This window comes from Chiloscyllium plagiosum, chromosome 1 (genome assembly GCF_004010195.1).
Source record: "Chiloscyllium plagiosum isolate BGI_BamShark_2017 chromosome 1, ASM401019v2, whole genome shotgun sequence".
Taxonomy (NCBI): Eukaryota; Metazoa; Chordata; class Chondrichthyes; order Orectolobiformes; family Hemiscylliidae; genus Chiloscyllium; species Chiloscyllium plagiosum.
The window spans coordinates 29,458,490-29,470,735 of NC_057710.1; the positions used below are offsets into that span (position 1 = coordinate 29,458,490).

Here is a 12,246-nt window from a genome sequence, read left to right on the forward strand (position 1 = left end):
TTTGTGGGGGAGTAAAGAGGGTGTGAGGGGGACAAGAAAGGGAGTGATCGGGGGAAAGGAAAGGGCTGAGAGGGGGGAGGGGAAAGGGCTTGAGGAGTGAGGGGGAGGGAATAGCTCCAGAAAATGTAGCACCTGCCCTGCTCTTGCCTAGAGGCCTGGCTGGTTTAGAGAGTGTGGCAGATGGTGACATAAATGGAGTCCTGGGTGGAGGGGGCTCACACTAAAGACACTGAGTGACAGCCCTCGCCCTCCTGCTTTCCAAAAGGCACTGCTCAATGAGTAGAACAATGGGGAGTCTTTTACAAACAGATTGGTTTAGAGTCATTTACAGGAACATCCCCATTCTGCCGTTGTTAAATGTGTTTGTGCAATGTCGGGCAGATGACTCATGTTTATGTCTGCGAGAAATATTTGTTGTGCTCATTCAAAATTAGTAATGCCTGCTATTTCCCAACCTCAGTTCAGAAAGCCATGTGTTTGCCTATATCAACAGCTTCTGGAAAATTAACTGCTTTGCAAAAAGATGGCCAGAACATGCAACGGATTAAATACAAGGCTTAGTTTTCCAGAGCTGAGGTATTTTTGGCTCTTGGGCTCTGTTCGCCAGGAACTAGCCATCCTGCAGGCCACCCCCTCCTCCTCCCTCCCCCCCCACCTCACCCCCCCCCCTCCCAAACACACCTCCATTCAATTGGGGTCGGCAGGGAAGGTTGAGGAACGAGAGGGTGGATCAAAGTTGGGTGCCACTGCCTTTCACAGCAAATCACCATGGCAGCATGGACTCTTGAGTGCGATAAAAGGCCTCTAAGGAAGTTGGCACAAAATGGCTGAGGGAACCACTGCACCCTGGGAACACACCTCTAAGGGTGACACAGTGGCTCAGTGGTTAGCACTGCTCCTTCACAGCGCCAGGGGCCTGAGTTCGATTCCCACCTCAGATGACTGTCTGTGTAGAGTTTTCACATTCTCCCTCTGTCTGTGTGGGTTTCCTCCCACAATCCAAAGATGTGCAGGTCAGGTGAACTGGTCATGCTAAATTGCCCATAGTGTTAGGTGCATTAGTCAGGGGTAAATATAGGGTAGGGGAATGGGTCTGGGTGGCTTACTCTTCGGAGAGTTGGTGTGGACTTGTTGGGCCAAATGGCCTGTTTCCATACTGTAGGGAATCTAATCTAATCTCTTGGAGTTAGCTGCTCTTGGATTGGACAGCCTCTACCATGGATAGGCCCAGGCCTGCTATTAGTATTGTTATCACAACCTTTAAAAAGTACATGGATGGGCACTTGAAGTGTTAGAACATTGAAGGCTATGTGCTGCAAAGTGGGACTAATTTAGGCTGAGCATACCTTTGGCAGTACAGATCCCATAGGCCGAAGGTTCTAAGCTGTACTGTATGGTTCTATAGTTTCACTGCAGGCTGTTTAACATAGATAACTACAAACTGAGAACAGAAGTAGGCCATGTGACCCTTTGAGACACCTCCACCATTCAGTCAGATTAAGACCAACCTGATTCCTCCTCATTCCCATCTACCCATGGCAACTTTTCTCCCCCTGACATATCAGGAAATCAGTGACTTCAAGGAAGAGGATACATAAGAGATATTAAGGTCAGCCATGATCATATTGAATGGCAGAGCAGGCTCAAAGGCCCAAACGGCCTACTCCTGCTACGAGTTTCAATGTTTACCGCTCCCTGCTAATAGGTGGACTGAGAGGAGAAAAGGTAAGATTACTGCAGGGTTTGATTTTAAATATTCCACCCCAGTGCCACCTTCCAGTGGTCTCTAGTCAGGAATGTCTACTGGCAGCCTTGCTGTTCCAGGGAGCTGCAGCTGAAGCTACTGACCTGTTCTGTATGATCTGTTCTTGCAGTCGTGGATAAGTAGAACCGCTGAAGCGGACGCTAAACTCATTCTTTACAATGTGACAGAACAGGATGAGGGCGAGTATCTGTGTAGAGCCACCAATTTCGTTGGCACGGCTGAAAAACTGCACTGGCTGTACGTCAACGAACCGAAACCAGGTAAACGCAAACCTCTGTCCCAGGCCTCCAACCCAATAAAGTCTGACTTTTAACCTCCACCCAGCCTTCCCGGCTCCTCCCACCCCCCAGCTGACTGCCCGTCACCATCGCCAACAATATGGAGCACGCAATCGCCTTGTCTGTTCGTGGGCTTGACTGCTCCAGCCTGTGCCAACCTGTCATCAGTAACCTTTCCTTCCTATTCTTGCTTTGCATGGCAATAAAACCAATACTCCGCCACCTTTTGCTGTGGAAAGAACTCCTACAATACAGGATTGTTTTCCGTCCTCACCATTTTCCCCACTGCTATTGCTGTTTCCTGTCACATTTACTAATTGCCTATCACAATAAACAACCATTGGCTGCTTTTAAACTTTACTCACGGCTGTTTCATTTAACAGTGCTGTCTCTCTTGTACCCCTTTTCTCCTTTGCCTCATACGACTCTTCCTGAAAGAAGATGTTAATCTTTTTTTTCTAAACTTTGAATCAATCTGGCGTATTGTGGGTCAATTTTGTTCCCCTCCCCCTCCCCTCTGCCAACCAAGTTCAAACACTTGTTGCATTTGCTCTTGCATGCTATTAATGGGACAGAGAGAGTGAGAGCCTGGTGAAGGGAATTCTTGACTAATGTGCAGGATGTGGAGGTAGGCATGTCTATCATGTCGCACTATTCTGGAGCAGGGTGGAAACTTGTAGATTGTGCTTGAACCTCCTTTCAGTTCTGTGGTGTGCAGGGACTTTATCTGAGGTGCTGTGGTCCAACCCTACCTGTTGTCCCCTCTTGCTTCATTTTCTTCTTTCCTGTTTGGTTTCTGTTTTTTTTCGTAGACTGCTGGTATTAACACAACGGATAAGGAAATAGAAATTCTGTACTTGCGAAATGTTACTTTTGAGGATGCAGGGGAGTATACCTGTTTGGCTGGTAATTCTATTGGGTATTCGCATCACTCTGCATGGCTGTCCGTTCTGCCAGGTATTCAAATTCTCTCTTGTGATTGTCATGTTAATATTTCTTTCTTCAAAATGGGGGAAGGTTGGAATGCATTTCTGTGGTACTTCTAATCACTCAATTCTTCAGACAGGAAGTCTCACCATCAGCATCCATTTCTGGATGTTCATTGGAATTGCAATCAATTAACATCTTCTACAGAACTTGTACCCAAGAAGAGTCATACCAGACTCGAAACATTAACCCTGGTTTCTCTCTCCACACATGCTGCCAAGTTCTGCTGAGTTTCTCCATCATTTCCTGTTTTTATCCTAATTCTGATCTCGGTCAATCTTCCTCAGCTTTTCAATGCTTCAGTCAACACTGGGGATTGAAAATGGGCACAGGCCAGTTATCTCACACACACACACACACGCTCGCATGCACACACATACACTTGCACACGCAGACATGCACTCAGACATACACACACACAAACACACACAGAGCTTTTGGAAAACACAAAACACAATCTGAAAAAGTAGCAATCACCTTGAAATTTTATTTTGTGTGTGGGTGTTTTGCCTATTTCTTTTCCCCCCCAAATTTCAATCAATAAGTCAGTGGAGCTGACATGATGTGTGGAACTGGATAAAAGGAGAAACCATGACCTCACTGAAACGATAGGCTGGCTGAGACACCCAGGCTCAGTACCTTTATCACCACCAATGTATCTTTGTCCAGTGAACGTCAATCTGAAGGGCCTTGAGCTGAAATCCTGGCTGGGGTCCATCTTTCTGAACTTGGAAACATTGTAACCTTGCCTTGGAGAAAGCACTATGTCCTGCAGTTTATTTAGCCCCTTTACAGCGGTGGGTTCACCAATTTGTTGCAGGCAGCTTTGCTGTTCCCCAAAAAGTGGACAAATGTTTTTGAAGAGAAAGGATCCAGATGGTGAAGTTTTCTGTTTGAACCCAAAATGATGACAAAAGAATTATGCTTCCAAAGATGATTTGCTGGCTTCTTTTCAATAATTAGCTAAGGGCACGGTAATAACAATGGCACGGTAATAACAATGAAGGCCCCAGTCCTGATGAAATATGGACTGATATTTGTATCTTTCAAAATGGTTAATAAGACAAGCTGAAATACAATAATGTACTAAAATGACAAAGCAGTCTGCTACTTATTGTGTGGGTTGCACAACAGTGTAATTTCCATTAACGATCCACACAATGGAGGGGACACCTTTCCACAAAAGGGACAGTCCCTATAATCCAGAAGGCCCGAGCTGCAGACGTGACTACGTCCGAAACCAAAATTAAGATGCAATATTAATATTCACCCTTAATATTATTCAGGCTTATTCACCAAGGGAAATGAAATACTAATAACAAGTACAATTGGGCAATGTGCTGATGTCTTAAAAGAAAGTTTGAGTTTTTAAAATTGCTGGTGGATCGTCTGGAAGAAGCTGATTAGGACAAAAGTTGAAGCCTCACTATAGTTGTGACAACCTTATCTGTGAAAGACTTTCACAATTCACTGAAGCGAGATGAATAGCAGGAGCCTGACCAGCTTGCCCGCGCTCACCCGCTTGAAGTATTTGATAATAAGTAAACAAACATCATCATCATCAATCTATTTGAACTGATGTCATGGGAAATTATTTGAAAACGCTCCAAGTCCCTCAAGGTACTGTCTTTGGCGTATCAGAGAACTGACGCCAAGAGTATAGACATTCTGCCCTTTCCAGTGATAGTTCTGATTCTGCAGGCACAGTGCCAGAGAACTGACTGAAACTTTCTCAAATGCAAACACAGCAAATTGCCCAGAAAAGGCATTCTGATTTTTTAAGTATTGTAATCAATAATATTAACATAGACATATCCCTGTTGAGTATATTTGTGTTTGTTTTGTTTGAAGTTTGCACTAATTTTTACTTGGAGATATGCTGTGGGAAAGTCACGAGTGTAGTGCTCACTTTCACCACTAGATGCTGCACCTCCTGATGCCACACTCAGCTTATTTCTTGATCCTTCAGCCTCTGTGGTCACTTGGAAGTGTCAAGGAATCACAAATGATCATAATTAACGAGTAACCTTTTCATGTCTAATCTATTTATCACAAGGAATATTTTCTCTACTGACATTTTGCTGGTCCTGTCATATTATTAACAGACCATTTCTGTTCAGTTAAATACATTAGTGTTTTAATGTCTTCTCTTTCAACATGCAATGACCATCAATCAAACTGACAATGCCCTGAGCCTTAGGCTGTTATAACATTCTTTCAGTGACGACTGCACAATGTGCAGTGAAAGGGTCATTTTGTAGAAATGTATCTTTTCTCCCAAATCAGTTCTTTTCTCTGACTGTGCTCACGATTTCATCAGTACTCAGCCAACATGGCCCTGCATTGTCAGTGAGGGGTAGGTGGGTATTCAGTTGTGCTGGGCAGCACGTGAGCCAGATCCTGTCTGTTACCAGCAGCAGTTTTCTTCTGCAGTCACTTCATGGCAGGCAGTACTCAGGCTTGGCTCCTCAGCAGATTTTTCTTGCCCTACCCCAGTGGCATTCCCAGTTATAACACCCTGACCACTGCCCAGCTCCCTCCGATCTGGGCACCTTCCAGGGTTCAGGGCATAAACTACTGGCATTTAGTGAGCAGCGCTACACTTTGGCATTTTAACATCATCAGATTCTTCCTGATAGCTCTGAGGTTTAATTACCTGTTAGGTGTTGAGTTAGCTCCCTGACGCCACACCCCAGCCCCCACTTCTGGGTTAATGAAGAGTGCTGCCTAGGCTTTCTGCTCCCGATCACTGCAGCAGGATGAGAGAGTGTTGGATGATAGGGTGACATTACATATTCCACAATTCAAAATGAAGACCCACAATTCAAGTGACATTCACAAATAATAACCAGTGTGTAGGGGAGGGTGCGGGGGATCAGCACTGTGGGGCTCTATTCTGGATTAGTGGTGCTGGAAGAGCACAGCAGTTCAGGCAGCATCCAAGGAGCAGCAAAATCGACGTTTCGGGCAAAAGCCCTTCATCAGGAATTCAACTTCTTTGAATCCATTTGTGTTTATTCCTTTGGCCAATTGACCACATAGGCAAGTATACTCCAGACAGTTAATATCAGAACACATTGTGCATGGCACTTGAAGAAGCATGAGAATAAATCAGACTGTTCTCCCTCGCGATTTCTCTGACTGAGCGTTTATCTGTTGGCTCAAAGAAGCTCCAAACCGCTGTCTTTTAACGTGATTCTTACAATATCTCCCTGCAGCAGAAGACTTAGTGAAGGAGGATGACTCAAGCTCAGTCTATGCTGACGTCCTCATCTATGTGACGGGCTGTGTCCTTATCATACTGACTGTTATTATAGTGATCATGTGCCGAATGAGAACATCCTCAAAGAAAACTCTGAACCCACCGCCAGTGCAGAAACTCTCCAAGTTCCCGCTGAAGAGACAGGTAACAGAAAGTAGATACAAGAGTTTAGAGCGTATTGTCGCCCAGCTGTTTCAAGGTGAATTGAGTTGGGCCCAGACATCTCCTTCTTGGTTTTGTTGATTTTTTTGTACCATTTGCTCGCTCTGCAAAAATGTCTTCCGATTTAATCTCAATTATCCTTTTGTGTTTATTCCTTTGGCCAATTGACCACATAGACCACCACCACCAAGATGGGTAGGAGTTACAGCTCCTTGCTTCACAGCTGTGTGCTGGTTTGGGTGTTTCCATTGTATAAAAATGAAGTCCCACACAGCAGCTCAATCCATTCCAGAGCAGAGATTTAACTTCAATAAGTGTGAAATGCTGCACTTTGAAAAGGCAAAATCAGGGCAGGACTTATCCACCTAATGGTAAGGTCCTGGGTGGTGTTGCCAAACAAAGAGAGCTAGGAGTGTGGGTTCATAGTTCCTTGAAAGTGGAATCACTGGTAGCTTGTATAGTGAAGAAGGTGTTTGGTGTGCTTTCCTTTATTGAATATAGAGGTTGGGAGGTCATGTTGCAGCTGTTCAGGACATTGGTTAGGCCACTTTTGAAATACTGCATTCAATTCTGGTCTCCCTGCTATAAGTAATATGTTGTTAAATTTGAAAGGGTTCAGAAAAGATTTACAAGGATGTTGCCAGGGTTGGAGGGTTTGAGCTATAGGGAGAGGCTGAACAGGCTGGGGCTGTTTTCCCTGGAGCGTCGGAAGCTATGGGTTGATCTTATAAAGTTTTATAAAGTCATGATTAGCATGGATAGAGTGAATCTTCAAGATCTTTTTCCCTGGGAGGAGTCCAAAACTAGAGTGCAAAGGTTTATGATGAGAGGGGAATAATTTAAAAGGGACCTAAGGCGCAACTTTTTCACGTGGAGGGTGGTGTGTGTATGGAATGAGGATGTGGTGTAGGCTGGTACGGTTAAAGCATTTAAAAGGCATCTGGATGGGTATATGATTGGAAGGGTTTGGAAGGATATGGGCCAAGTGCTGGCAAATGAGTCTCGGTTAATGTAGGATATCTGGTCGGAATGGACAAGTTGGACCAAAGGGTCTGTTTCCGTGCTGTGTTTCTCTATGAATGATATTGTGGCAGGAAACATTTTCCAGCAGCAGGGGCTATAGTACTCTAAGTTAGGAAAGCAGAACTCACTCACAGCCCTCTTCTCCCAATTATGAGTAAGTGCTCCATCCTCCTTTCACAGATGTGAATGTGCTTTGACAAACAGGGCAGGATTTCCAAATACCTGTCAGGGGGGCAGGGATACACTGATGCTAAGGGCCAGCGCCCTCTTAACATGGTGTTCCCAGATGGTGTGTCACTCCTGGCCTTCCAGGAGCATGCTGCAGTTTTCAAAGAGAGCCTGAACTCACTGACCTCCAATTAACTGGCTGGAAATGGTTAAAGAGATGGCTAACCAGCTGGCAAGGGACAGAACAAATTGTTAAAGAATCAAATACTCCGCAACATTTGAGTGCAAACCTGTCAGGGGCAGTGGGGAGAGCCACTCTCGGTTGTAACCGCTGATCTGAAATTTAGAAAGGAAAGGGAATGCCAAACTGAGGTGCTCACGCAAGTTGGCATCACTTGAACGGGCAGCTTTAGGACCTGGTCAGTGAGTGAGTCTGGACTAAGCTCTCTGCCCACCTGCCTGCTCCAATCTGCAAGGCAACAGCAAATGCCATTGTGGCTGTGTCTCACAATCCTGAGTCAGGTCCACACCGCACACCCAGCACCCCTCTAGTGAAGGGGTTTCAATGCAGATGCTGGTATTGGGTGACCTTCTCCATCATTCAGTCCTGATTTCAAACCATTCCTCTTTCTGAGAGACTTTGCAGAATCCTGACAGTTGAAACATGTAACTCCATAGATGTGTGTGAGTGCGTCTCTCTCTTCAGTTGAAGACTGCCGCACAGTCTACATGCTCCTGTTACTCAAAAGACGTGTCCTGGTTCAAACATTATTTCCAACTCCGTGTTGAAAACTAAGTGACTAAAAAATGTGGTATTCTGATTGATTGAATGCTTAATGGAGCTGTAACACATGTACAACCTGTGTGCTAACTCTGCAGCCTCTGCTGTCTAATATAGCTTGGTATAGTAAGCTCCTAGTTCAAACGGTAACCAATGACTGAATAACAATTTTATGAGATTGCTCTGATAACAAAATAAATAAAACCAGCTCCACCCATTTCAAGATAGAATTGGAAGAATATTAATAAAAAACAATGGTTGACATTTTGTCCTTTATGTTGGTTTTCGCAGTCTGTGACCTCTCAGGCCTGACTGCCACTACCTTCTGGTGATTGGTAACAAATTTCAATTGTTTTTCACTCAAGCAGGTGTCCTTGGAATCGAACTCCTCCATGAACTCCAACACGCCATTGGTGCGGATTGCCCGCCTCTCTTCCAGTGATTCCCCGATGCTGGCAAATGTCTCCGAGCTGGAACTTCCCGCTGATCCCAAGTGGGAATTCCAACGCCCAAGGTGAGTGTTGCTCACTGACTGTATTCCTGAACTACGGCCAGACGGAAGGCACTTTCTTTTCCGCCATTTTCTTTACCGGTTTGATCCTCAACAGATCTCTCCTGTTTCCCCCAACCCCCTCCCACAGGCTGACTTTGGGAAAGCCGTTAGGTGAGGGCTGTTTCGGTCAGGTTGTTATGGCGGAGGCCATCGGGATTGAGAAAGACAAGGTCAACAAACCAATCACTGTCGCTGTCAAGATGCTGAAAGGTAAGGACAGGCAGACTGGCAGCAGTTGTACTGCACTGTAATATGACACCAGCTCAGATTGAAAAGACAATGATCTCAGTTTACATAACAGGCTGTGCCCATCGTCTCTCACACCGGGAGGCTGAGACTCACTTCACAAACAAATTAGCAGCCAATTCATTTTGGCAACAATGTCAATCCTCTTATTTCTCCTGTCTTCTCTCCTGCAGTTCACTCTGTTTTGGAAGTCCTCTGACTTTAACCCCAGTGCAATTTTTGCCCCTGACCAGCCTAGATACTGACTTTAAAGTGGCTATTTGACCATGTCTTACTGCCCTTGGCCAACAGCCAGTATCACACAGGACCGCATGAGCACATTAGAATTTTGATTTACCCATCGCAGAGTTTGGCAGTGCCAAAGGGTGGGCTACAGCAGGTTTGTGGAGTGCGGCAATATTGCAAAGAGGAAACAGGAAAGGTATGCGAACAGTTCTATATGTAATGATTATCTTTTAGTCGGCTGTCTTTCTTTGAGAGACTGACATGGACAACTGCAGGAGTATCCCAGCCAATGATTGTGTACCTGAAAAAAGTCCCTGCATTCAGCGTTGCCCATGGTGGGAAGAGTCTTGAGGCGAAGTTAGGATAAATCCCTTGAATGGAGGCAGAAGACCATTCAGTCCATATTAGTTCATCCATCCAGAATCACCTGTGATTTCCATGATCAATACTTCCCTCAATGATGGCAATACTTTTGTCTTCACTGCTCCACGTGGAGTTACAGTCCAACATTCAGTCACTATCTTCCTGATATCAGTCCGAAAGTTACCTTTTGTGACTTTGAAAGTACATCTTCTCTCAGTCTGATGTAGGTACTTGTCTTGCTCTGTTTTCCATGCTGCTTATAATTCTATGTACCCAGAATTACTGCAGTCCAGAAGGAGGCCATTTGGCCCATTGTATCTACACCAGCTCACGGAGCCTAAACATCAAATCTTAGGCCACTCGCCAGAATGAAACTCCTGATAATCTGCCACTTTGTGCACACCTTAGATGCCTGAGCTGAGGGCCCAGAGTTCTTCATAACTCTTCTCTGCATTGGCTCCAGGCCTTAACTGTCCACCTTGTGTCTCAGGGACAAGAGCTGAGCACAGTGTTGACGAAACAGATTGACCAATGCACTAAATGATTTAATCACAACCATCTCTTATTCTATAGACAGTGGATTGTTACATTTACTATCATTGCAGCTTTTGTTAAACTGGAAAACATACAGAACAGGAGAGGAATAGGCCACTCAGTCTATTGAGTCCACTCTACTACTCATCTTAATCACAGGGAGGCAATGGGCCAGTGGGATTATTGCTAGACTGTTAATCCAAAAACTCTCAGCTAATGTTATGGGGAACTGGGTTAAAATCCTGCCATAGCAGATGCTGGAATTTGAACTCAGTAAAGAATCTGGAATTAAGGGTCCGCTGGTGACCAACAAACCATTATCGATTGTCAGAAAAATCCATCTGGTTCACTAATGTCCTTTACAGATGGAAACCTGTCATCTTTACTCTGGTGTGGCATACAGTCCCAAAGCAACGTGGTTGACTGTTCACTGCCCTCTGAGTAATTAGGAATGGTCTAGCCAGAGACACCCACATCCCATGAATGAATAAAAAAATTATCTACCTCAATATCATACTCCCAATATCTCCCCATACTCCTTGATAGTTTGAGCCTCTATTTGATTTTTAAGTCAATTGAGTGATTTGGCCCCCACAGCCTTCTGTGCTGGAGAATTCCACAGATTCATAGTCTTCTCAGTGAAAACCTTTTTCCTCATTTTAGTCCAAAACGGCCTACCATATCCTGAAACTGCGATCCCTTGACCTAGACACACCCTCAATCCCACAACTGGTCATCAGAAACATCATGCCTGCACACAGTCTGTCAGAATTTTATACAGTTCGGTCAGATTCTCTCCAGTGACACACTTCCTTCCCAATTGAGTCACTGAGGTTGTTCACATTGTTGTGCTCAACATGTACAGCTTGGTATGATTCATAAAATGTGTGTTCACGTGATGTGATAAAAGTTAGGTAAAGCTTTAAGTGACATTTTTAACCATGCTGAACCCCAGCCTTTAACACAGTCCGGGTTTTTAAAAATAAATTTTGTAAAATGTCTACAGTGTTAGATGATTGTATCGCCAGCAGTAATGAGTTGAGGTAGAGACCAAAGTGCCATCTGGTGGTCAAATCCTGCTAGTACTTAGTGACTGTTGACGGAATCAATCATGAGAAGTGTTGAGTTACAAGCATTGAGTATCAAGTTACAAATCTAAATGTTGGGAGAAAAGTACAATCAGAAATGACGACAACTGGAAATGTGCACCCTGTGCACACTTTTGATTTGTTACAGTTCTAAATTCAGTCATGTCTGGTTAACATTGCCTCTGATGGTGGGCATTGCCAACACCAAACTTAAATCCAGCAGTGCGTTTTACCATTTCATTGCTTTTAACTGCTTATTATTTCTGTACTTTCTCCTCATAGATGATGCCACTGACAAAGACCTCTCTGACCTGGTGTCAGAAATGGAAATGATGAAGATGATTGGAAAACATAAAAATATTATCAATTTGCTTGGAGCCTGCACACAGGATGGTGAGTGTGTGGTGTTTACAGCGTGTGGCGTAAGGGGAATGTTGGCTAGCTGAGTGGAGGCTGAGATTTTCATGTTAGTTTTCTCGCACGTCAGGTTATTGCTGTGAATTGTATAAACTTGCAGGGAGAGTGCAGTCTGTGCACCAGAGGTTACAACTTGTTTAGTCTTTTTGGCTACATCTGAACTCAAGAACTGTTTGTAATTCACCCCAGAGCATGCTGGGTACAGGTAAATTGAATCTCCCAGACCATCCATAACCTCATCACCTCAGGGGACCTCCCATCCACCGCCTCCAACCTCATAGTCCCACAACCCCGCACCGCCCGTTTCTACCTCCTGCCCAAAATCCACAAACCTGACTATGTCTCCGCCTGCTCCTGCCCCACCGAACTCATCTCCGCATACCTTGACACCGTC

The 12,246-nt window shown here is 44.7% G+C and overlaps 1 protein-coding gene across 8 annotated transcripts in view; it reads left to right on the top strand.

Moving 5' to 3' along the window:
- LOC122560229 (fibroblast growth factor receptor 3-like) overlaps window positions 1–12,246 on the top strand; it is a 177,392-nt gene that overhangs the window by 144,123 nt on the left and 21,023 nt on the right. For 3 of the 8 annotated variants that reach the window (XM_043710819.1, XM_043710906.1, XM_043710729.1), the window contains 5 exons: window positions 1,875–2,025; window positions 6,249–6,442; window positions 8,795–8,940; window positions 9,068–9,189; window positions 11,718–11,828. In XM_043710819.1, coding sequence (XP_043566754.1) covers window positions 1,875–2,025; window positions 6,249–6,442; window positions 8,795–8,940; window positions 9,068–9,189; window positions 11,718–11,828 — 724 coding nt within the window. Of the gene's footprint in view, window positions 1–1,874; window positions 2,026–2,855; window positions 3,001–6,248; window positions 6,443–8,791; window positions 8,941–9,067; window positions 9,190–11,717; window positions 11,829–12,246 lie in introns of all 8 variants that reach the window. The other 5 variants (XM_043711120.1, XM_043710999.1, XM_043711050.1 and 2 more) reach the window with 5 other exon arrangements.